Genomic DNA, 26,308 nt, shown 5'->3' with positions numbered 1-26,308 from the left:
TTACCTGCCTGGCCTAGCTACCAAAATAGGCCCCAGGTCCCCAGACAACGAAAGCTGTTTATAGCCCAACACACAAGCCTCTTTTACACACACTAGCTCATATAAACTAGGATTTACTTAAGCTTGGGGCTCGCTCAGCCCTCTGGTTCCCCTGCATTGTCCAAGACACCAGGAGAGGGATGACTGCTCTCCTCCTCACTGGCTTTGAGGTTTTCCTAGAGAAATTTCCCATCCTACCTTTTTCCAGCTTCGTTGGCATCCCTGTGCTGGAGGCTCACCTTGTGATGCAAGGGTTTAGGGAGCTGCGGTTTCAAACTGGATCTCTTTTCAACTACACCCACCTGGGGCTGCAGATGTCCCAGACACCAGAGTGGTTTGCGTGAGCTGGTGGTTCCCTGGGTCACCCCATCAACCTTTAAGGCAGATCCTCAAATGCCGAGAACCTCACTAAATTATAGTCTTCATGAGTCACTATTTTCTGCAATTAATGATTTTAATTACAGACCATTTAAATGTGGCAGTGTTGTCGCAACGCCAAATCTATGCAAATAATGACTTTCGTTAAGTGACTTGAAGAGCAATTTTCTGGTTTTTCTGAGAGGAGGTTTATTCAGGCAATGAAAATTTCATCATCATTACGCTGAACCTGGGGCTGGCCGGCAAGTGGGTTATCCCCCAGGGTAACATGCGGGGGCTTGGGTGGTGCAGCAGGAGACAGAGCCTGGCCCTTGCTGGGGTCTTGACTGGCTCTCCCGGCTGTGTGTCATGTAGGTCCTGCGGGGAGAATTGGGGAAGCTAACATTTGTGAGCACAAGCGACTCTGGGCTGAGAGGTCTTGAGAAGGTATGAGATTTAGGATTGTCCTCACTGTAGGACCAGAATTCCTGCTGTGGATATAGAGGTAACAGAAATGGGATCAGGCTCTGGCAGTCTTAATCTGGTCTGAGTGACGGGTCTGCCTCCAAAGGGTATGTTCTCTGAGGATGCATTAATAAGAGCACAGTTGCCAGAAAGAGGGAGGTGCTGTTTAATTCTGAGTTCAGCTGGCTCTGCCCAAAGACTGAGATTAATTTAAAGGACTTTGGACAAACCAGGATGCATTTGAACAGGTGCGTGAGAAGGGACACAATGTTGCTATTCATCTGTTTAAAGCATGTATACGGAGGGCCCATTATGTACAGGCACTGGATCCAGGACCTGACAAGACAGTGGTGAATGAGGCAAAGAAACACCCACAGGGCCTGCATTCGGGAGGGATTGATAGACAGTTTCCAATAGTGGTCAATGACATGAAGAGAATAAAACCAAGTCATAGGCTAGAGCATAACAGGAGGCAAGATTGGTTACACCTTGGTGAGTATGGTCAGGGGGGGCCTCTCTGAGGAGGTGGCATTTGAGCTGATGCCTAGAAGGTAAGAGGGAAAGAGTGTGTGAAAGAGAGTCATGAGTCACCCTGTGGCCAGTGTGAGCTAGGTGTGTTGCTGGAACAACAGGAGGAGACATGTGGCTGAAGCAGTGAGTTGGGGGAGGGTGTGAAGGGGGCTGGTGCATGGAGCCCAGGTCATGACAGGGTTTGTAGGACAGCAAAGGCATTTGAATTTTATCCCCATTGTGATGGGAAAACAAGCAGGGAACAAGCAGGATGATTTACATCCTGAACCAACATTTAAGTTTAGTCTTTGAGACACACTATTAAGAGAACTGAAAAGTCACAGGCTAGGAGAAAATATTTGCAAATCACATATTTGATAAAGGACTTATATCTAGAACATATTGGAAAAAAAACTCTCACAACTCCATAACCAAGGGGGAAAATCAACCAAAAAAAAAAAAAAAAAAAAAAAGAAAAGAAACAAGCTAGAAATTTGGGCATTTCACCAAAGAAGATCGTACAAACATTCAACATCATTAGTAATGTGGAAAGAGCAAATGAAAACCACGACATCATGCTCTGTACACTTAGTAGAATAACTAAAATAAAAACCAAAAAATGGCGACACGAGTGCTGGCCAGGGTGTGGAGGGGCAGTTGGAACACTCCTACGTTGCTGGGGGAATCAGAGTGGTACAGCCACGTGGCAAAATAGTTTGTGCGTTTCTTACAAAGTTAAACGTTCAGTAAACCTGTGACCTTGCCATCCTATTGCTGGGTGTTAATCTCAGAGGACTGAAAACACGCTCACACAGAGACCTCTACATGAATGACGTAGTGCTTTATTTATAATGGCCCCAAAATGGGAACCGCCCCCCGCCATGGTCCCTTCCCCGGTGGTTGGATAGACAGATATACATTTATACAGTGGACTCATCCTCAGCAATGAAATGCAGCTACTGCTATCCACAACGACAGGGGTGAATTGTAAGTGCCAAGTGAAAGAAGCCAGAATCAAGTCACTCCATCCTGTGTGGTTCTATGTACATGGCATTCTGGAAAAAGGCAAAAATATTGGAATAGAAGACAGACCAATATTTGCCAGGGACTGGAGGCGGGGGTGGAGGGGTTGGAGGCGGGGAGAGTTAGGGAAGCCTGAGCAAGGTTCGTCTAAACACACACACAGATGCAACACACATGCCCCACTCAGCCCAGGCAGGGTGCTAGGCTGTGGGCATCGAGCCTGGCTTCGAGTAGCTTTTGGAGAGCTGTTTCACCAGGAGGAGACTTGGATGGATTGCAGTGGGAGTGCGGGACAGTCATCTTCAAGTGTGTCATGCTCTGTCGGGACCAGGGGTTCTCAGCTTGCTTCCAGTGGCCCCCAGATTTCTGGTAGTGGGTGAAACTCAAGATTTTGGTCTCTGATGGTTACGACTCAGGCATCACTCTCTGGAGAGAGCTCTAGCAAGATGAAAATTAAATTATAGTGACACAGGCATGGCTTTGGATGCCAAGAGCAGAAAGTGCCGTTGAGTTTTCAGTGGTCCCATTCCCAGGAACCAAGTGCCCTTTATCAATGCAGTGACGCTCTGCCTCTGCCTCTTTCTGCCTTGCATCATGTTCTCTCTGCAGCTCCTCTATATGTGGAGGGAGGTGGCTGGTACCGCGGGGACTTCTGTCGATTCTGCTGAGACAGACATACCTGCATATTTCAACCAAGGGGATTTAGTGTGGGGACTTTGTTTCACAAGTAGCCAGAAGGAACACCCAGCTAGCCCAGAAACGGTGACTGCGGTTAAGAGCCAGTGCGCAGGCAACAGGTTCTAGATCCCCGGAGTGGGAATCTCATGGCTGAGCTCAGGTCAGCTGTCTGACCCCGCTCCGATGAGCTGTGGCCCGAGATGGGGCCACACAATTCAAACCAGCGGGGGAAGGGGAGCATGAGACCGGTAGACACTACAGATGTCCACTATTTGGGAAAACTGTCTACAAATGGAAGAAATGTAAGGTGGTGAGGTCCCTGTCAGTAGAGGTGTGCAAACAGAGTGCTTGTCTGAAATGCTGCAGAGGGGGAGGCAGGGAGCACCGTCTTTGTGAGAGTGGCTTTGCATCTGAAGCCTTGCTCCATCATTTATCATCTGCAGGTCTCTTTATCTGTAAAATGGGGGCATTAATAGTTCCTACCTCATACTTGTGTTGTAAACCCCTTGGCACAGTGGCTGGCACGTAGGAGGAGCTTGGTGATTACTAACAACTACCTGTTATTATTATCATTTACTATTACTATTACCTTATTATTAGCATTATTGTTGTTATTAGTAGTGGTAGTATATTATTAGTATTAGCCATTTGAGGGTCAGATGACTTTTTAGGGTCCCCTCCACTTGGGGTTTGCTGTGATTTTATGATTTCTGGCCTAAGTTGGAATAAAGGGAGACTAAATCTTTCCTTCTGTAGCGCCCAGCCGGATGTCAAGGCCACGGGCCCCAGAGGTCCACACGGGGACATGGGAGGAGCTGGGTGCAGAGCACTGAGGCAAGGGGGGAAGGGCATGCAGTGGGGGCCGGAGGCGGGGCTTCTAGTCCCCCTTTCTACATGTTCCCGAGTGCCTTTAGCCTGGGCCTTTTCCCTGGACATTGTTTCCCCAGCTGCGCCCCAGGTTCAGTGGAGGGAGGTATGCAGATTTAGTTGGGGATGGGAGACAACGCTGTAAACCCCGGTCTCAACCGGCAGGGCTGTTGGCCTCGCATTTCCAGCCTCGGGCCTCAGCAGATGAAGGCCTGCGGCCCTGTGGGCCCCTTGCCAGGCGTTAGCTGACCTGAGGGGAGGGGCAGGCTCTGCCCGCCCAGCCCAGCTGTCTCTGAATCCCCGTGGACACCTCTGTACCCACAGACAAAGGCAAGGATGGCTCTTCCTTCTCCCCTTCCTGAGAGCCTGGCCGCAGCCCCATTCTTCATTGTCACTGAGGGAATGCAGGGGCAGTAGGGGGGTGAGGGGCGCCGATTCCCAGACACTCAAGGTGGACCCCCCACCCGCCGAAACTAGACAGGAAGTCGTAACAGCCGCCACCCTGGGTGGATCCCGTGTGAGCCTGTTCTCAGCATTTTGCGTGGATTGTCTCAACACAGTCCTGGGGAGTAGGCACTCTTATCCCCATTTAGAGATGTGGAAACTGAGACTCAGAGAGGTTAAGTGATTTGCCCAGGGTCCCTAGCAGATGTCAGAGCCACTCACAAAGCCAAATTGTCTTTGCCACCAAGGCAAACAGAAACCCTCCAAAGTTTAAATGAATTGCCATTTATATGAGCTAATAGATTTAAATGAGGCCTGCGGTGCTGAACTATAAAAAGCCCCGTGTCAGGGGACCCAGAAACTATTTTAGTAGTTGGGCCAAGCAGGTAGCACAAATAGCAGGAACAGGGGATGCAAAAGAACCTGCTGGCAGGTGGGCCCAGGCGGAAGCACCCTGGGGCCCGGGCCCTGTTTGCCAGACTGGAGCTCACGGCCAGGAGCCTGCAAACCTTCCTGCGACGAGCAAGGGGGTGAGTTCAGCTCAGGCCAGGCTTGGGGAGAGGAAGGCTGGGTCCAGTCGTGGAGACAGGGACCTCAGAATACCCTGTGCTTCCGCGTGCTGCCAGCTTCCTGCTTCCCCGGCTTTGCTGGGTGCTGCCACAGGAGGCTGAGCAGGGAAAGGTCTCCTGTTGCTGGACTGTCTAGGATGGGGCGAGGCTGTGGGGAGCGGTGGGCCGGCCAGGTGCCCTGGAATCTCGGCTTCCTCATTGACAAAGCCCCGGGGCCGCAGGAAGCACTGCCTGAGCCGGGCCCGCAGTGGCAAAGCGGCCAGCCCGGCGTGGAGCGGGTGCATTTAAAGGATTAGTTCACGCTGTTTGCTTGTGTGTGCCTAATCACGCCGCTTCCAGCTAAATGATTACAATTGATTAAAAGCAGAGCTAGGTATTCTAACTAGCAACCTGGAGCCCTTCCAATGGGGCAGGCTGGGCCCTGCCAGGCTGAATCCTAGTCCCCAGCCAGGGGGAGGTATCTGTGAGCCAGGGGTGTGGTCTGAACTCCAGGGGAACCCTTGCTTCTTAGCCTTTGTGAATGTTTGCTTTACCCTTCCCCTCATTCCATTTTCATGTAACAAACATTTACTGAGTACCTATTATAGGCGCCGACCCAGGGCCCTGGGCTTGTACACTGGTCCCTGTTATCATGGAGCCGACATTCTACAGGAGACACTGATGATTCGTCAGTAAATACATGAATGAGGTCATTTCAGATTGTGGGATTTTGAAGACAGTAACACATTGCATTGGGACAGAAAATGAAGTGTGTGTACACATACATGTGTGCATCTGTGTCCGGGTGCGGGGGAGGGACCGTTGAGGGTGAAAAATCAGATCAGGTGGTCAAGGAAGGCTGGCATTTCAACTGAGTCCTGAAGGTTGAGAAGGAGCCAGTGTGGGGAAGAGCCCGGGAGCTACCAGGAAAGGGAACAGCCAGTGCAAAGGCTCAGAGGCAGGGGCAGATCTGGGGAGTCTAAGGAACAGAGAAAAGGGCATTCGGGTCAGAGAGGGGTGAGCAGCCTCCTGTTCTGTACTTGTGGGCTGTTCTTGTCTCGGCTTCTGGGATGCACCTTTCTTGCTGAGTCTTCTGCTTGAATACCTTTCCCTTCCTCTCAGTCTTCAGGCCCCAGCTCGAGTGGTCCTTTCTCTGAGAAGGCCTCCCTTGTGCTCCCTCCTTGGGCTTCTCCAGCCCTGCATTTAACCCCCGATCCCTTGCCTGTACAGATTGTCACAACATGTCTGCACCTGACTTCCAACCCTAATGTGAGTTTTTGGAGGTGGAGCCTCTTTCTGCCAGCCAGCCAGCCAGCCAGCCAGCCATCCACTCACCCATCCACCATGTTTTACCATATTTGTTTTTAGCACCTAGAAAGTCTTTAGCACCTAGAAATAAAGGAAAGAGAACACAAACAAGGAAAGGGGGAAAAGAAGGAATGTTGCAACTGCAGATTCTAGAAGCCCAATTTTCTAAATTTCTGGTCCTTATAAGATGGGTAACCAAGGAGCCAGTTTCCTTGCCTCTTTGCGCTGCTGCTGTCAGATCCAGCCAGATAATTATAACTAATAATAATTAAAAATTGAAAGTGCTCTAGGCACATACTTAGCATTTGACTCTTTGGCTGAGTGTTCTGTGAGGAGCACCGTCTTCCTCGTTCCTGCTTTAAAGATAGCCCGATCTGTGGCACCCACCCCTGCAGGGAGAGCCAGGCCTGGCTGGGCTTGGCCTGTGGGAGTAAGAGGGAGGTGTCTGGTGACACCCAGCAGTGGGGCCGGGCAGTGAGCACCTGTTGCTGGCTTTGGAGTCCTCCCCAGGTTGTCCCACCTCCACTGTTGATTATTGCAGATGCTTGTACTTTTCTGGCCTCAGTTTCCTAGTCTGTGCAATGGAGTAGGTCCTACTGCCTCGGGATTCGTGAAGGAGAGTCCACGTGCAGAAAGCACTTGGAGAGCACTTAGAATATAAAGCTTCCTGTAGGTCATTACTGCACATTTCAGGGTGTGATCCCTTTGTGTGTCCTGCCTTCCTCACTAGGGCAGGAAACCAGAACCCAGCACAGCCCAATTTCTGTTCATTGTGGCAATATGGTGCGGCAGTGCCGTGCCCACACTGTGTGCCACAGCCTGGCTGCAAATCCCATCCCTGTCCACCGAGCCGCTGTGTGACCTTGAGCAAGTCACTGACCCTCTCTGATCCTCAGCAGATGTGGGGTGGGTAATAGTCTCTTCCTGTGGGTGTTGGGAGGACCGGAGGCAGTGGTGTCTGTAAAACCTTCAGCACCTGGTCTAGCTGGAATCCGGGTTCAGTAAGGATCTGCCACTCTTGTCACCATTTGTAACCAGGCTCTGCTGCCCATGGGCTTTGGTTCATTGCTTCACGACTCATTTCTCAGCCCGTTGTGCAGGGATGTACTCAGTGCAGCCCATGAGTGTTGGCTGAGCACCTCCCATGTGCCAGGTGTGTGCCGGTGCTGGGGACACAGAGAGGCCTCCATCCCTCAAGTACGCGGGGAGAGGAGCAATGAGCTGATGAGGACAGACAGGAAGAGTGTTGACTCCGTTTGTGGCTTAACCTAGTATAATACGCTGCACGAGAACCTAGCATCATAGCCTGTCATCTCAGTCCTGTCTCACTCAGCAGAGCTACTGTAGCCAGTAGAACCCAAAGCCGGGCCCCATGTGACATTGCAGGGGTCCCGGGGGCCTGGGCTCTGCCCCTTCTTCGCTGTGTCTCCAGGCCTGTCCATCTGTCTCTTAGTTGATGCACTCTTGAGTGGGGCAAGGCCTTTCCCACTCACAGGATAGTGTATCGTCATTGTCACCGTCATGCTCTCTTGCCACCACTTAGGGGAGGTGAGCCTCCTGGTGGGCCGTGTGTGGTTTAGCGTCTGCATCTGGAGAAGCCTGAGGGGTGAGCACTGACGCTGCTCCTTGTCCTTCTGCGGCCGGACATAGGCCCTCACCCATCACCACAATGTAGTCTGGGAGCCTGACTCCATCTCTCCACATGTGCAGTCTTTTGAGAACCCACAGTGGCCCCACAAGTGTGGCATCTTATGAGCTCCATGTCATAAGTGGGTAAACTGAGGCTCGCCAGCTGCTAGAGGGGCAGAGCTGTGAACACAGGCAGTCTGACGCTAGTGTCTGTGTTCTCGGCCCCGAGGCTGGGGCAGTGGGCTTGCTGGTGACTGTCAAGCCCTTAGGAGCTAAAGGCAGGCCGCTGGGTGCTGGGTGCAGGCAGGCCTCACCTCCCAGGAGGGCAGGAGTTCCAGAGGGTGACTCAGAGGCTGCACGGCTCCCGGGGCACGTGGATGCCTTGCTCTGAGTGAGCTGTGGCTGCCGTGGTCACTGCAGAGAGGAACAAGGAAGGGACAGGCCCAGGAGAAGCCTGCGCCTGGCTGTGCCCAGATGCCCTCGCAAGCCCCGGGGCTCTGCCGGCCTGAGCGATGAAGTGTGTGGAGGCCCAGGTGGGGCTGGGGGGCTCCCCTCAAGGGCCAGCTCTGGGCAGAGATGGCACTTGGAATCGGCCTCGGGCTGCCCGTCTGCCCATCGGAGCCTGTCATTCATGCCCTAGGGCGGGGGGCCAACCAACTTTAGAGGGGCACCATGCCATGGTGACAGATGGGCTTGGGGGAGCTGCCAGGAGCCTGAAGCCGGCGGCCATTGTATGTGTTGTGAGCCCAGCCCTTGCCGGCGCTGTCCCAGCCGGGACCGAATGCCTTCAGTTTCTTAGAAACAACAATACTAGAAGAGTGGGTGCACGTTGGTCCAGGGCTCCCAGGCCTCGTACAAAGCCCTGCCCCCGTCATTGACTTAGACAAAGAGGCAGTCGATGTACAGGAAAGACCCAGGACCTTGGGGGCCAGACGGTGTGAATGTCAGTTGCGTCTTCAAGGTCCCTGTGACCTTGGGCATGTGACTTCCCCTCTGAGATTCACCGTCCCACCTGGGCAATGGGTTGATGCTGCCTCTCAGGGAGGGTTAACGCAGGGATGCCCCGTATTGTTTGTGAGACACGGGACACAGTGCCTGGGCCCAGGAGGGCCTAACGGAGGGGTGACGGGGATAGAATTGTTGTGATGTCGTTGTCCCACTTTCAGATGGGAGACTGGAGATCATGCCACACAGTAAATGGCAGAGCCGAGCCTGAGAGGCCAGGAGGGGTGGGGAACAACCCCAGGGATGATGGGGAGATCTTTGCATTGATTATCCTGTTTTGTCCTCAGGACAATCCTTTGAGGCCAAAGTGGTTGCTCTCCCCATTTTGCAGAGGGGGAGACTGAGGCACACTAGGCAGTGGCAGAGATGGAATTTGAGCCTGGGCAGTCTGGCTGTAGAGCCTGAGCATTGACCCACTGCCCTGACACCGGGCGCAGGCTTTTTCCTGCTGCAGAGCCCCACACGTGTGAAAAAGGAGGCCTGCTTTGTCTCTCGGCACCACAGTCTGTCTGCTCCGCTTGTTGGGAGCAGGCTGGCTGCCCCCACCCAGGGCTGGGTGGCTGGGGGTGCTTGGCCCCCTCCGGTGGAGAGCTGAGAAGCGGGTGCTCTCGGCGGAAGCCCGGATGGCACTCTTTGGTCGAGCAGGAACAATTACTAATGACATTTAGAAGGAAATTAATGATGAGAAATGCAAGTTGGCATTTCGGGAGCGCCAGTCAGCAGCCGCGCGTCAGCACTCACAGGAGAGGCCGGGGTGGGGGCCGGGCGTGGAGGGAGAGGGAGGAGACGGCAGAAATTAATTTTGCTGTGTCAATAACGGATATGGCCCAACTCGTTCTGCTTCTGGAGTTTAGACAGAATCAAGCATGGACTGGCTAGGGCTCAGCCAGGGCTGTGTGCTGTGATATGGGCGAGTGCAGACGACAGGTTCTGTTTGGTGTCTTCTTTCACTGGTGGCAGGAGGCAGGGGGGGTGGGCAGGGGACAGTGAGAAGGGGGGAGGTAGCCTTAGGACCAAGCCATTTGGGCTTAAATCCAAGCACCACCTCTTACCTGGTGCATAACTTAGCACGTTGCTTTGCCTTTCTGAGCCTCAGTTTCTTCATCAGTAGAATGGGGACAACTGGGGACATGTAAAGACAACGTATGAAGACCAGGCAGCCCGGCAGGAGCTCAGTATATGGTAGCTATTAGCATATTCCACTGACATATTCTAAGATGCACAGCTTTTTTTTCTCATTCCTAGATTGGAATACTTCACTTGTATGTTAGAGTTTAATTGGTCATTTTTTGTGTGTTTGCTTGTTGTGATATATCAAATACTGGGGCAGCTTATATTCTTTGGAGTCTTAGAAGAGATAAAATATGGCTTGGGTAGGAAGCATGGTGGACGGTGAGGAGGAAGCCAGATGCTGAAATTGTCTGGGGCAGGGATCGGGGTTCCCTGTGGGATAAGGGAGCATGCCAACCCTTTCCTTCCCCTCAGGTGCTCCAGAATGATGGAGAAGTGTCCCATCCAGCTTCCCCTCATACGGAGGGGAGAGGACACACCCAGAGAAATATCGTTATTATAGTAACATTGAGCATTTTTACAGGGTGGAGGGTGAAAACGTATAGTCTGTGGCCCTGGGGATTTGAGAACCTTTACATGGTTGTCTATGTTTCAAAGTGGAGATTTCCTATAATTATAGTGGCTAACATTAATATAGTGCTTATTAAGTGCCGGACATTGTTCTTAGCACTTCCATGCATGAAGACATTCAGTCTTCATAATGCCTCTATTACTGGAATAAGAGAACTGAGGCACAGAGAGGTTAACTAACTCCCCAAGGTCACAGAGCTGGTCAATGCTGGACCTAGGCCCCCGGCCCTGGATTCTGTCCCTTTTACCACCACACTAAATGGCTAGATTTCTTGATTTTTCTGCAAATGAGACCTGGCAGCCCCTGGACCACAGCCCTGCATGACAGCAATCAGCTGTCCTCTTTAGACACGGGGATGTGATCTCTGGTTTAACACCCTCCCCCACCCCACCCCACACCTGGTCGGCCTCACCTGGTTCATTACCCACCTGGGCTCTGAGTTTGAGGCCCTGTTGCAACACTTCACAGTTTGCAAATATTATCTCCCTGGCGCCTCCACAGCTGGGAAACACTAGAAATTTTGCAGACCTGAAAACTGAGGCTGGGGGGAGCAGGGCCCGGGGTGGGAGTGGGGAGTGTATTCCACCCATTTGAGTTTGGGTATTTGAAGAGGGAGACAGGTGGGGCTCCCTGCTCTCCAGCTCAGTGACAGGTTCCCCCACTGAAACCAGACGTGGATGATCAGACCAACAGCTGTATCCCTACAGTGCCATCTCAGTCTCCCCATCCTTCCTTTTGAAGCTGCCACATCAAAAATGTGCAGTCACCCGTGCTTTTGAGTTGACAGGGATGGCAAAGCCTTGTGGTTAGCATTGATTATGACACTATTAAGTGTCTGTGTACCACTTTACATATAGTAAAAATTTTGACATGTGTTACCTAATTTGAAGCTCATAACAAATATTATTTGTCCCATTTTTCAGGTGAGTAAACAGGCACTTAGAAAAATGACTTACTTTGGGTCACATATGTATTTTAAGTGGCTAAAGCTAGATTTGAATTCCAAAGCCCACTGTATTTCCACCAACCCATCCACCCTCCTACCCGTTTATTTATTCATGTACTCTTCTTTCTCTTCCCATTCACCCACCTGCCCCATTCATTCATCTACACATTCACTTGTCTGTTCATCCATCCATCCATCCATCACCCACTCATGTACCATCCATCTTTCCATCCATCCACTCATCCATCCATCATCTACCCACTCATCCACCATCCAGCCATCCATCATTATTGAGTGCTGAGTGCTGGGAACTACACAGCTTTCATGACCCCTTCCTCACATGCTCTTAATTCCATGCTTAACTGCTACCCAACCCTCCTCCCACCCTAAAACTGCACATACCCCCTACACACACACATGCATGCACACACCCTTCTGGGGAGTTGAGTGGGACAGGATGGACTGGGGATCTAAATGATCCTTGGTTTGCCTCATGGAAACCAGCAAGTTCTGGTGGTGGAAGGGGGGGCGTAGGGCTCTTGGTCAAGGTGGGGCAGGTGTGTGGGCAGTGATGACGTGCCCACAGTTTGGCTGGAAGCTGAGTGTGTACGAGAGAGCAGACAAGGCATTGCAGGCTGGGCCACAGTGTTCTTCAGCCCCGTCAGTGGGCCCCGCTCCCAAGGAGCCCTGCCTTTCTAGGTGCTAGGGGGTCACCCTTAGCCCCTTGCTTTGTGCCAGACTGGACGTCCTCTCCGAATGGACAAGAATATACGCCCAAGTGTTTTCATAAGAACCTTCGCGATCATTAAATATAATCGGTCTCAGCTGCAGTTTTGATCGCTGGTGCATGCACACAATTCATCACAGCAAATTAGGTCCGTCTCCAGAACTTCTGGCCCTGCAGCCTGGGGGGCTGTCAGCAAGGGGGCTGGGCCGCGTGGGCTCTGGAAGACATTTTGGGGGGTGATGAGCCATGTTTTCTGAGGAGGACCATCCTCAGAATAATCTGCCAGAACAGCTCTCCATCTGCAGGGGTGAATTTTTAGAAATTTTGAAGACGCAGGAAAGTCTTAGCAAAAAATTTGGAGAAAAGAAGAAACGGATATGATCAAAGTTTTAAAATATCATTTATAAAACCAGAAAGCACTGGTTTAGTTGAGGGACTGAACATATGTGTTCTGTATAATTAGTGACCGTGTGACCTAGATTTTCCAGGACAGTCCTGATTTCGAGTCTTCCATCCCAGCTATTGGCTATCTGTCCTGATTTTTTGGCTTGTGAACTATGATGGCTATATATGGAGCTGAGTTTTCTCATCAAATTTTAATGAATAAACATTTAAAGCTGTAAAGGCCTAGAAAGATTTCAGAAAAAGTAAAGGGAAAAACTCCCTCCCACTTTTTTCCCCCCAACATGGCAAAATATGCCTGGAGGTGTGCCTCCTGCTCGTGTGTGCCTTCCCGCCTTCCCCACTGAAGCAGCAAAGGAAATGCTTCCATCCAGCAGGGTGTGAAAGCTGGTCTGGGCCCCAGTCCTTTAGACTTGGCAGTGACTGCAAGGGAGGCCTCTCTCTGCAGCGAGGCTCAGGCCACTCTGCTCAGGGCAGAAGCTCCCGGTTCCAGAGGTCTCCCGAGGTCCTCTGTTCTTCTGTGACCTGGTGCCGGGAGCCGTGCCATTGACAATAGCGATAAGCTTGGGCACCTGTGCATCACGGAGGTGGAGATGGTCTTGCGGCCAGTGCCCCCCAGTGATGTGACCCCTGGATCCTGCAGGTCCCGCCCATCCACCCGAGGCCTCGACAGGCTGCGTCTTGCTGCTACAGTCTGTGCAACTTCCAGCTTCCAACCCTGGTGCCAGAGTCATGAAGGTGACAGCTCAGGGTTTGCACTGCCATCTGCACCAGCTATTGGTGTAGAATGCGACATCTCACCCTCCCACCTGGCCTCTTGCTCCATAAGATCCCACCCAATTTTTTTAAATTGTGGTAAAATACATATAACATACAATTTGCCATCTTAATCATTTTTAAGTAGACAGTTCAGTGGGAGGAGAGATGGGTACCAGGAAACTAAGTACGTTCACGTTGATGTACAACCACCAACACCATCCACAGAACTTTTCCGCCTTCCCAAACTGAAACTCTGTCCCCATTACACACTAAGTCCCCATTCCCCCTCCCCGCAGCCCCTGGAAACCATGATTCTACTTCCTGTCTCTGGGACCCTCACAGTAGTGAATCCTACCTGCAGTCTTTGTCCTTCCGTGACTGGCTCGTTGCATTTAGCATAACGTCTTCAAAGGATCCCTCCACTTCTAAGAGAAAAGTAGAATGTGCCCTGGGCTGGGCGGGGGACACGGAGGAGAGGGCAACCCTATTTCTTCTCTCCCCAGCCCTGTCAGTGGAGGCTTTGCCTCACTACAATAGCTCGCTGGCTGTCATTTCAGAAATACTCACTGAGTCATTAGCAAGTGTGGGCTCTGAGCCGACACAGGGCCCAGCAGAGGACAGAGATGAGCTCCCTGCCTGCAGCTTATGGCCTCTCAAAGGCCAGGGAAACATCCTGTCATTGTAGATTGAGGAAAGTGCTGGAAAGATACCTGTGCAGGTGCCGAGCTGCCCCAAGACAGGGGTCACTTATCACGTGGGCTCAAGGGCTTTCCCAGGGAACAGAAATCAGATGCGGAGGAGCCTGGCAAGACTGGGGGGAGCATCCTGGGCAGCGGAGTGGCCCCTGTGAGGGCCGAGCTGGGAAGGAGCTTGGCCTGCCTGCGGAGCTGGGAGAAGCTGAGGCTTCAGGGCCAGCAGGCGCCAGACCTTGTAGGACTGTCAGGGCTGGGAGCTGGGGTCCAGGGCCTGAGTTTCTTCTGGGTGTGGTTGGAACCCACTGCGGGGCTAAGCAGAGATCTCCCACTTCCCTGCTTCCTGGAAGAGAACCCGGGACGTGCCTCTCACAGGACTTTATTTCCCTGATGCTTCATCAGCCAGAAAGAGGGCGCCCCGACAGGAACCCGTGTCATCGGCAGACGGGGGCTTTCAGGAGGAGTCCCTGCAGTGGTGTGAGTGTGGGAAGGTTAGCTGCACGGCGTGGGGAGACGAAAGGCCAGAAATAACAATAACCAACCCCTGAACCACTTTGCAGCATGGTGTCTGTGTAATGTCTCTGTGTGTGTGTGTGTGTGTGTGCACACGCACGTGTGTGCCTGGGACTGTGGGGTGTCCATGAGCATCTGTGAATGTGTGTTATACGTGTGTGTGTGTGTTTCACTGTCAGGTATCCATGAGCGTGTGTATGTGCATGTGTGACTGCGGGGTATCCTTGAGTATGTGTGTGTGCGCATTTCATTTTGGGGTTTCTGTGAGTGTGTGTGTTTGAGGGTGGGCATAGGTGAGGGAGGGAAGGGGAGCCCTGTTGTACAAGCGCCCCCAGTGGCAGTCCCCCACAGTACCTGGCTCTCTCCTTCTCCCCTGTGAGATATGGTGGGTGATGGGTGGGAGGAGTTTCAAGTTCTTTGGAAGAAAGGAAGGTATGAGGGGATAATCATTAAGAATCTTGAACGGGGTGGATATGGCAAACTGGTGCTGCTCTCTTCGAGTGATTGAGGGAGGGGCTGCCTGGTCCCCCTCCTTGAGACAGCCACATTGTCACTCCTGGGTGACCCTAGGGAAGGCGGGTTTCCTTGGTTTGCTAGCACCCGGCCCACCGGGAAACACTCAGGCCATGTGGTGGGCCCCACCCACCAGGCAGTGGCACCTGGGACCTGCAGGACCACGCTGGCCACACAGAACTTCATCTTCTACCCTCCATCCTCTTCTTCAGAACATAACCGTGCAAGGTGCCACATCTCATTCCCTCAGGCGAGGACCCTAAATTATAACGAGCCATGTGCCATCTGATGGCACCACCCACCCGCGCTCCGCCCTAGGCATCAGCCAGTCATTATACTGGAAGATGTCTCAAGCGTCTTGAGGGCCTCTTAGAATACCAGCAGCCTCAAGCTGGCAGCCCGAGGGCCAGATTTGACCTGCAAACATGTTCTCATTGGCGGCATCATGCTTTAAACATCAAGATATTTTCTATTAAAAAAAAATCTCGATTTTTCAGTTTTCCCTGCAGAACCAGGAGCACTGGCAGCACTGGGCCTGCATTCCCGTGGGGCGGTCACTGCCTGGAGCTGCCCCTTTCTTACGAGGCTTGGGGTCTCGGGTGACACAGAGATTACTTATTACTTTGGCTTTGCACCTGGCCTGGGCCAGGCTCACTTGTGTGGACCCGACCGGGAGGCCTTTGTCCAGGTCAGAGGAGCCCTGCCCCCTGCAGCTAGGTCTCCTGGCATCAGCCACTGTTTCCCAGTATCTCAACCTTTACTGTGAGTTTGGGGCCCCACGGATAGGATGTTTCAGGCTTCCAGAGAGTTCTGTGCACATTTTTTTGACCACCACTAAGAGCAGCAGATACGTTTTGAGGTGGGATGAGATACCCCTCTCTTGGTTTTGGGAGCCCATTCACCCAGCGCCATTTTTTAATTGATACTTTTTTTTGGTTGGGGGGGTGAGGTAATTAGGTTTATTTATTTATTTATTTTAATGGAGGTGCTGGGGCTTGAACCCAGGACCTCGTGCATGCTAAGCACACACTCTCCCACTGAGCTACACCCTCCCCACTACTCCAGCGCCATCTTTAATGGAATTTCAGCACCTGGACCTTGGTCTCTCCTCAGGCTCTGCAGTGGCATGTACGCTCAGACTCCCGCCCTGCTCCAGCAGGATGGAATCATATCTTTTAGGGGTTTCACTCAAGCTTTGTGGGGGGCAGGGGAGCATGTCTTCATTTGTATTTGAGATCAATCCCAGGGGCTGGTTCCAAGCAGACCCTTGGCTGATGTGCTCAGAATGAACTTCCTAGTGACCCGTGACAGGCCAACATGGTGTCCCCACCCAGGAGTGGGGCTAGAGTCCATAGAAGGAGCTTGTGGTCACCTGGCACACCATTGCCAGGACCCTTGATTCTCCGCCCTTAGTCCTGAGTCTGCTAGGTACCCTGGCCCCCAGGGACCCCCACCTCCCTTTGGAGAAACAGCAACAGTGGTAGTCAAATTAACTCTGGGCTCAGGGTCAGGCCTGCCGCCAAGGAGGGGCAGATCTGTAAGCAGCCCTGGAAAGATTTCACCTTCCTCCACCTGTGACACGGCCATCGCTCCTCGCTTTCCTGTGCGCAGCGGCTATCTACAGTCGAGGCTTTTGCCTGGGATTCTCTGCTCACAGACAGGCTGCCTGGACCCATTTGCGTGCTGAAGTGCAGCTCCCTGGAGCCCATGGTCCCTCTGGGCGGGTATTGTTAGTTCCCTTGCTTTGTTGGGTGACTGTGAATGGGAGCCTGTTTACGGGCTGAGTTCCTAATAGAAGGCTTCAGTTCCCTCCTAATAATCTATTCTCCGGTGGGTTTTATTTCCAAAGCACAGCAGTACAGAACCTGCCCCCTTGGGAGTTTATTGAGCTTTTTTTTTTTTTCTCACAACATTTTCTCCCACATTTTCACTCGAAGGATGCTGTTTTTCCCGCTCATGGATCCCGCCCGCCTTGGGCTCATGTGTCCTGGGTGCTGTTGGGCGTTGGCGAGAGGGGTTTAGAGGGGGGCACTTGCTTCCCTGCTTGGGGTGCTAAGAGCAGAAAGCAGATGGTCAGCTCCTTTGGGGACACCTCCAGCAGACGCAGTCAGGGCCATGTGGCTCTTCCTCACATGCCCCCAGGTGACTTTAGGTCCCTGAAACTGCTCCTGCTCTGTGTTCCACCAGAAAGCAGCAGATTCCGCCCCCCAAAACCAGCCAACCCCTCTGCTCCCTGGAAGCTGGAATCTCCCTCCACACCAGGAGTTCTGGGGGAACTGAGGCTCCCACTCTAGAGACAGACTTCCCTGGCTAAGCGGGTGCGACGCTCACTTCCTGCTGCTCTGGAGTGGCAGACGACAGCCTGTCTTGCTGTCTGCGAGGCAGGGCTGGGAAAGCCCACACACATCCCCACACGTGCAGGAGCTGCCTTGGCCCCGTAAGACATCTCAGGCTTTGTCCCGAGCCAGTGGGTCACCAGCCTCACTCCAGACCCTCCTGATGCCAAGGACGGTGTCACTTCCACACGGGCAAACCTCTCCCTGCCCTCTGTGCAAACGGGCTGCCGCTGGCTCGCTGGGTGGGCCCATGGGACGTGGGGCGCGTACACGTCAGAGCCTGGGCCCCCAGGAGAGCGGCTGCGTCACCGGGCAGGCATTTAGAGGGAACCTTGGCCATCACTCACTCCTAATTTTCATGACGTGCGTTAGCTAAATCGTGTTCTGAGTGTTCATTCAGTGCTGTTTATGGCGTGCTCTCGAGTGCGCTTACCGTTTGTCAGAAGTGCAAACTAGCGAACATACGAGCCTTTAAGACAGGCCATCTGTTCGTCTTAGACCCTTGGACGATTGTCAAATGCTGCTAAAAATAAGTGCTCACTAGCAGAGAGGGGCTGCCCAGGTGATACACAGCAGAGAGGGAAGCGGGCTGCCTGCGTCTGTACCCTCCCCAAAGGGAAAGATACAGCGTGTGTGCTGGGGGGGAGGTTCGGGGGGGGGGTACCCTGGAAGGAAGCCGAGGGGGACGAGAGCATGAAAGCCCTGCTGATAGGCCTTTTTGGCTGGAGGTATGCGCGTCTCCCTGTTCCTTGCCTCTCGTGTAACTCCACAGCTCAAATATCTTCGATGGCTCCCCATGGCCCAGATTTAAGGGCAAGCTGCCTCGTCTGGCATCAAGGAGCCTCATCAATAAGGCCCCCGCCTTCCTTTCCAGGCTCGTCTCCATGGCACATACCCTGTGCTTCTGCCAAGCTGAATTATTCATTGTTCCCCCAACATATGCTGCACTTTTCACATTTCGCAGGCAGAAGAGTGCTGTGATTAAGAGTGGGCCCTGCACACAGACTGCACGGGTGCAGCCATCGCCAGCTGCAGGACCTCAACTTTGTGCCTCGGTTTTCTCATCTGTGAAATAGGGATAATGAGAGCATTTACCTCCGAGGGGTGTCATAAGGCTTAAATGAGTTAAAATAAGTGAAAGGTGAAGAATGACGTCGTGAGAACCTGATAAATGTTAGCTGTGAGCATTGTCAGGATTCTTCACACCTCCAGCCTTTGTCCGGGCGGTCCCATCTTCCTGGAAAGTGGGCACACACTTGCGCGCGCGCGCACACACACACACACACACACACACACACACACACACACACACAGACACACGCCAGTGCAAATCCTAACTTAAGCCATCCTTAAAGGGCGGCCGGGAGGCCAGCTTTTTCCTTCAGCCCCTCCCAATCAGACATCATCTCCCCATGGCCCCTTTTTATGAACTCTCACCCCCTCCTTCAGCCATCAGCTGGGCAAAGGCCTGGATGTGCCTCACTCTCTCTCTCTGTATTCTGTCCACCAGACGGCACCAGGCTCCATGTGTGTTAAACGAACAAATCCCAGAACCCCGCTCAGCCTGAGCATGGCTGCAATGTTAGCCCGAAGGAGCTGCCTTTTCACCTGGAAATGATTCTTCCCGTGGTTAAGGCAGGTTCTTGGACTCGGTCTCTGCTCCTGGAGACTGCTCTTTAAAGCCAGCCTTGTGAGAGCCACTGTGGCTGAAGCCACCAGGGAGGGGCCCAGCAGTAGGCAATGGGGGAGAGGGGACTGACCACAGCCTCTGTCCCAGCCTAGAGCCAGAAGGTGACGTGGGGTCAAGGTGAAGCCAGGTGGGCTCTGCAGGTGGGGCTGCGTGAGCAGGGCAGGTAGGATGTTCTGGATGTGGGGGGCTGTGCCTCTGCTCCCTTAATCTGCCCTGGTGATGCAAGACCAAGCCCTGGGACCCAACCTTCTCTTGTGCCCCTTGAGAGTGAGGGTCAGTGAGTACCGTTCCCCCACCCTCACTGTGGAACTGTGAGCATCTCAAGGGAGAGGCTGGGGCTGCGCTGTCTCTGTGTGTCCAGTGCCCAGCTGGGGTCTCTGTGAATGGCTGTGGAAGGAAATAGAGAATGACTGAATGAGCACACACCTCCTCCCCCACCTCACCAGAGAGCCCACTCTGTGCCCTGGGGTGAATTGTGGGACAGAGGTTGTAGCCGGGGGCTTGTGGGGAGGGGGCAACGGAGGGAGGGCCTTTATCAGCTGATGCTGCTCCAGGGACAGGACCATCCAGGGTGCGGCCTTCTCCAGAGCACTCCTGAGATCTCATCAGCCCTCAGGACACACAGGAGGAGGAGCTGGAAGAGGCCTGGTTGATCAGTCCATCGAACCTCCATGAAGCCTCCATTGTAGGCCCCGAAGCATGTTTGGTGCCAAGGAGGCACAACCAGGGAACAAACAGCCCCTCCCTCATAGAGCTCCCTGTATCTTGGACACCTTTTATGGAGATGGATAGAGCACTTACTCTCAGCCAGCCTGAGATAAGGACACTCAAGTCATCTCCTGAGTCCTCGGGACATCTTAGGAAGTGGGCTCGGTTATTTCTGTCCCCTGCAAGCCCCCAGAGGTCAGGGCATTTGCTCAAAACCACATGGATAGTAAGTGGCAGGGCCAGGATGCAAACCCACGATTCAGCCCTTCTCAGCCCACTAAGGGCTTCTCGCCTACCTTGCAATCCCCTGGGGCAGAGGCTAGCACGCATGGGGCACCTGCAAAAGACTGAGCGAGGTGCCAGGACTTTAGAGATGTTTTGTCATCAGGGTGGCTGGAGCACAAGAGGAGCAGCTAACGGTGACCTGCAGGGCAGAGAAGTCCTCTGCAGCCCATGCCTGTGCACCTCAGGGTATGCAGACAAGTCCCTCACTGCTTCCCGGCAGTGCTTTCCAGGCTGCCAGCATGTTTAAGCACCGCTAGTCTTTTTTTCTTAACACTGTGCAGGGTGGACATCAAAGGGAGACCAAAGCAGGGTCCCACACCAAGGGACAGAAAATGGAGCTGAAACCTTGAGAAGAAATCCTGGTTGCAGACCAGGGTGGAGTACACCAGTGTGTGTGTGTGTGTTTGTGTGTGTGTGCACGCACACTTGTGTGTATACATGCCTGTTGTGGGGCATGGAGGTGTGTTAAGCCAAGGATGCCCCCTGGGGCTAGTGAAACTGGAATGGGATCCCCACCTGAATCTGACTGGCCCATCCATGCTAGTGTGTGTCTGTGCTTTGGGGAAAATGGTCCAGCCGCAGACTCTGGGACCCTGGTGCTCCCTCGCTGCCCAACACGTACCCTGGCTTGGTCTCGGGATCGAGGTCATTTTACTGCCGAATTCCTAGTCACAAACATGGTGGCTGTCACATAGCAGGGATTTAATAAAGGTTTGTTGAATGAATGAACGAACGACCATGTGAATGAATGCGAGGGTGTGACCGAGGGCTCCTCGGCCTCAACCTTCTGCTGATGACTTACACAGAGAGAGGGTTTGCACATCACTAACTTGTGCCCCGGGGTAGATGGCCCAGTGCACCAGACACAGGCGCCCGAACGCGAAAGGCGAACAGGGGGTTCCTGAAATCTCCACCGCCAGAGCCGCACTCGCTCCGCAGAGCGGATGGATCTGGGCCGCAAACCAGTGCCGCCCACCCCTTCTCATTCTCCCGTTTTATTTTTCTCACCTGCTCCTCGGCCCACACCTGCGTCTCCCTGGCAGGCAGAGAGGTCCGTGTGGATGCCAGGCGCCCCCCTCTAGGCACCTTCGAGTCCTCGCCGGCTCCCACCCCCACCCCAGCCCCAGCCTTTATGGTGCTGGGAAGTGTTCATCTGCGGGGTCGGTAGCATCTTTAAAAAACGATTTTCTTCCTTCTCTGAAGGGGCTAAATATAGCACAGGCATAAACAGAGAAATAGACATTAAGCCAAAATGCCCTTGTGAGAACCATGCCGGGTGGAAGGAACTCTTTAAGAAGACTTGATGAAGCTCCCCCATCCCTCCAACCGCAGCTCCAAGCTGTGGGGGAAGCAGCCGCGGGTTTTTAGGGTTATTGAACTGGGCCGCTTGGCAGTGGCTCCGCCGGGAGCGGCTCAGCGCACAGGTGTGCTGGTGATTGGTGAGTCCTGGTGACGGTCCCCGCCACCCCTCCGCCCTTACCGGGACAGTGCCCTGGGCCTGTGGAGGAGCTGGCCGAGAACCTGGGCTTCTCAGCCTCCCCACCCCCATGCTTATTGGGTGGCCTTGACCCGGCTCCCTCTGGAGCTGCCATCCGGCATCACATACATGTCTTTTGGCATCGACCCCTCCCCCACCCCGTCCAAAAAAAAAAAAAAAAAAAAAGAAAACCAGTCCCCTCGAGTGCTGGACCCAGCTGGAGTCATCCCCTTCCCTCCACTGTGCCCTGCCCAGGGCGGAGCATCCAGCAGGCACTTCATAACGCAGTGCTGAGTGAATTCTGATGGCTGGGCCCCTCGGGGCATCAGGTTTAGCATTTCCATCTGCTGTGACATCGTGGGCTTTGGTTCCTGTGAACTTGGGGGAAGGAAGTTTCACCCTCCTGTCTCAGAACCCTCTTTGAGGAAGTTCTTTCTGGAGTCTAACGGGAGAACCACCAGCTACCGCTCCTTAATAGAAAAGGCCACTGTTGTTTCCACCCACTATGTTGCATTTATTCTTGAATTGTCCTAACCCATGGTCCCAGGTGGAGGTTTCCACATCCAGGATTTCTGTGCCTGCCTGAGCCAGTCTGGACCACATGTGCCACACCGGACCCTTCTTGGCATCTGGGCAAGAGGCTGCTTCCTTATCCAGAGAGCCCTGGACACCCCCCTTTGCCCTGGTGCTGGTGGGTGGTCCTGAAGATTTTGTGAAGATCAAATATCATCTGGCTTTCTGCTGCCTGTGGAACAGCGTCCACATTCGGGGCATACAGGGCCCCCAGCAGTGCTCCATGTGACCTCTGTGCTGGGTTCACCCCACTGTGTCTGCATTTGCCAGGCTTCTTCCAGCTTCCGTACCTTTGTCTGTGCCGTGCTCTCCACTTGGAATATCCGCTCCGCTGTCCACACACACACATCCTACCCATAGACTTATTTATTTATTACTCATTTATTTATCCTTCCATTGATTAAAAAATATTTACCCAGTGTCAAGCCCTAGGGACCATGATTTGAAAACAAAAAAGAGAAAGAAGAAAATACATATTTCCCTTCCTAATGCCCCTCCTCTTCCTCCTCCCCAACCCCCCACCAATAAAAAAGGACCTGACCACACCTAAATAGCCTGGGCCACGAGGCACTGTTAACTGGCTGTCGGCAGGGTGGGAGAGGGAGACTGCCATGCCGTTCCTGGCAGCAGTGCCTGCCACACCACCGCTGGGCACCGGAGGCCCGACGGTTGGGTCAGCACGATGCACAGCCCTGGGCCAAGTGCTGTGGGGCCAGAAGGGGACATGAGGCCCGATCCCCACAGCTCAGCAGAGGCAGCCAGTCTGGCACTGAGGACGCACACAGATGTGTGGGAGGTGGGCTGGAGGTGCCTTGAGGGGCTGCGGGGAGGGGAAGCCCTGTGTGCCCAGAGGACTTTGAGAGTGGCACGGTTCACTGGGAGGAGAGCGGAGGCGGGAACTGAATCAGCAAAGGCTTGGGAGCTGGGAATATGGTTTGCTGTAGGGTGGGCTCAGCTCCTCGCAGGACTGGCTGGCTGTGCCCGCACAAGTGCACAGAGAAGTGCCTCGGCTGGAGGGTAGGCGTTCCCATGGAAACCGCCGCATCCCATCTGTGGCCTCAGACAACCTGCCTTGTGCCTCTGGGTCCATGACACCCCCACCGAGATGCCGGGCCACGCTGGCAGAGTTTGCGCTCGTGTCTGGAGCAGAGTTCGGATGATCCGGGTGCCCATGCGGGTGTAGGGCTCTGTGGGAAGTCTGCCTTCTCACCCAAGCCCCTGGTTCTCTTGGATTCCAGGTGCTACCCTTCCTGCTTCCAAACGGAGTGTCATTTAGCCAGTCTGAGCCTCAGTTTCCTCATTTTACTATGCCCTACCTTCTAAGGCTGCTGTGAGGCTTGAAGAGGTGTGCCTGCAAGAGCACACAGCACGTGTGTTTGCCAACTCTGGCCATGTGGCCTGCACCTGGGAGCCCGGGGAAGGAGGATGGCAGTGGTTCGTGGTTTGTGCCACGGGGAGTCAGTGGGCATCTGCTGTATGAGGATGGGGCGATGCCTCTCCCTGGCCATGAGCTTGCCGGAGGGGTTGGTGACATCAGCATGGAGGCAGCAGCCGTGTCTGCAGTGGGAAGAGGCAGCCACTGGGGCCCTGGACTGGGGAGTGGGGGTCGCCCCAGGGATCCTGGCAAAGCTACGTACGGGCATCTCACAGCCTAGACCTGGCACCCGGGAGAGTCGCAGCGCCATGTCTGACCCCTAGTGGTCACCGGCAGAGCTGCAGGAGTGGTTCCCGGCCCGGCGGAGTCACTGCAGTGGTGGGGGCCCCAGGTCTGGGGAGGCAGGAGCATCCCTGAAAGCTGCTCCCTGTGACTGAGGTCTTGTGGGGCCCCCAAGCAGGGCTACTCTGCCTCAGGTGGATTTCGCTTCCTTTTTCCAGGTGTCATGAGGTTGAATACCACCTGAGGCTTTGATGAGATTGGTCTGGATTTGGACACAAACCGCTGAAAAGAGACAAAAAGATTGTAGGTTCATAGAGACCAAATCCCACCCACAGCCCCAAGCCACTGGCTCCTATGAAAACCCATCTACACTGTTGGCCTGCTCCAGCTGGGAGGGAGGAAATGCCATGGGCCGTGGAGAGAGGCAAGCGTTTGGCCAGAGGGTCCCACCTGGGGCCTGGATTCCCAGGTGGATTGGGACAAACTACACAATGTTCTTCGGCCAGAGCACTGTCACGTGACTGCATGGACAGGCACCCTCCCTGTGGGTGACCTGCCCCCTGCCACAGGCACCACGGCTGCCCACTACCTCAGCCTGTCCGTGCCACTCGGGTGTTTCTTGGCTGGAGAGCTGTGTGGCACATCTGCTGTCCCCTCCACTAGGCTCAGAGCAGCTCCTGGGAAGGACCAGGAGGGAGATCTGGGGGAAGCCTGCAGGCAATCAGCTATAATTTCCTCCTGATCATTAGAGCAAAAGGGAGATGGAGAGGTGAACAGGGATGTTTTTAACTCCTGCCGCCTCCCCAGCATTTCCCCTCTCCCTCCATATAGCCAGTCCCCACAGTAAGACCTGAATGGTCTAAAAGAAGAAAATTCATTGGGAGCCCAGCTTGGCAGCAACAGGAACCGATCCCCAAGCCCCAAATCAACGTGGTGTCTTGGCAGCTGCGTCCCCAGAGCACTTTTTCCTTGTTGCATTTTGTTTTGTAATAATCGAGATGCTTTTCTGTGGCTCTCGGTGTAAATGCACTGAGTGGGAGGGGACGGGCATGCTCTCCATTCTTCTGCCCTCATGCGTGTCTCCTTTCTTCGCCTTTGCAGAACCACACGATGAGCCAGCACGCACAGTGAGGGACCGCTCGACAGGACACCTCTCCGCAGAAGGCTTGCCGGAGACGCCGTGGGGAGGGCCATTTGAACATTACATCCAATCAAAGTGTCATTTGCAACCCAGATGTAAAACTCTAATGATTTGGCCATGAGGCGCTGCTATTATAAGCAGCTGGAAATGAATATTAATGGCAGAGATTAAAAGTATTCCATGCTCAGTATTTTTTATTGTCCTGCTACAGCTAGTGTGCTTTTAGAGTTTCCGCCGCAGACTACATTTCTAGAGTTAGAGAAACCCGCTTTTTGAGGCTATTGTCCTTTGTTCCTTCATGTATTATATTGATAGTTTTAAAAAAAGGATTAGTGTGATTTTTTTTCTTTGCTTCTTTTTTTTTTTTCTTTTTTGTTTTTCTTTCCCCCCCTTCGGTTAACTACTTTTTAATTGCAATTCTAGGTAATTGTGCATCGTGATGTGATTGCTTGGCTATTGTCTGAATATTTCCTTTTAATTTTTTAATTAAAGACTAATGCTTTGATTGGATTTGCCAGTTCACCGGACAGTGATTAAAACTATGTAATGAATATAATCGGTTTCAGTGCAACTGGATGGTCTGCTTTTAAATGTGACTTAATCTGACTGCAGTAACTAGTACAGTTCAATAAAGGGAATCCATGCAATTAGCATCCGGCTGCCTGGTTCTCTCTGCCCCAGCCCAGGGCTGCGTGGGGGCTGTCGTCACCTATGGGGTGTGTCCCTGTGTGAGTTCCCATGGATCACATGCACCAGTGGGGCCCTGCACACAACAGACCCAGCTTCCCCTGGGAAGGAGCAAGGATAGTAACCTAATGCACGCCAACTGGATGAGCCAGCAGGGGGTACAGAAGTCAGAGTGGAAAGAAGCTTTAAGCACTCTGATCTCATTTATGGAAGTGGGGAACAGGCCCAAGGATAAGTGGGCAGCTACTCCGAGTCCATGTAGCAGGTTGGTAGGGTAGTTCACACGCATCCACAGTCATTGTTTCTGCCCCTTGGGTATAGCATCCCCAGGCGCTGGATGCAGATGGCCACGTGGTTAACCCTTACCTTGTCAGGACTCCAGGCAGGACCCAGCTTCTAGTTGTGGCCGAGGTGTGGAGATGGGACAGGATCTAGGGGCGGCTCTCCAGCCCCACACGGCGCAGAGCTGGGGGCTGCAGAGTGGAGCCAGGTGGGAGCAGCAGATTCCCAATCACAGAGATCAACGGGATGTGGAAGTGCTGAGACCAGTGCTGCAGCCAGGACTCCAGTGGGGCAAGCAAGGTACCTAGGATGCAAAATCTCAAGGGTGCCTCCTGACACTCTGCACCCTAGGCACCTTGCTTGCCTCACCTCCTCCTGGTCCTGCTGGTGTCTTAGGTGCCCCCC

General features: G+C 53.5%; 1 protein-coding gene across 5 annotated transcripts in view; it reads left to right on the top strand.

Moving 5' to 3' along the window:
• ZNF423 (zinc finger protein 423) overlaps positions 1-25,587 on the top strand; it is a 314,357-nt gene extending 288,770 nt beyond the window's left edge. For all 5 annotated transcript variants that reach the window (XM_032486262.1, XM_014558254.2, XM_032486263.1 and 2 more), the window contains one exon: positions 24,895-25,587. In XM_032486262.1, coding sequence (XP_032342153.1) covers positions 24,895-24,924 — 30 coding nt within the window. In that variant the 3' untranslated portion in view covers positions 24,925-25,587. The remainder of the gene's footprint in view (positions 1-24,894) is intronic.
• The last annotated feature ends 721 nt before the right edge of the window (positions 25,588-26,308 follow it).

This window comes from Camelus ferus, chromosome 9 (assembly GCF_009834535.1).
Source record: "Camelus ferus isolate YT-003-E chromosome 9, BCGSAC_Cfer_1.0, whole genome shotgun sequence".
Taxonomy (NCBI): domain Eukaryota; kingdom Metazoa; phylum Chordata; class Mammalia; order Artiodactyla; family Camelidae; genus Camelus; species Camelus ferus.
The sequence above is the reverse complement of the archived record's forward strand: the minus strand, read 5'-3'. Positions and strand labels throughout refer to the sequence as shown.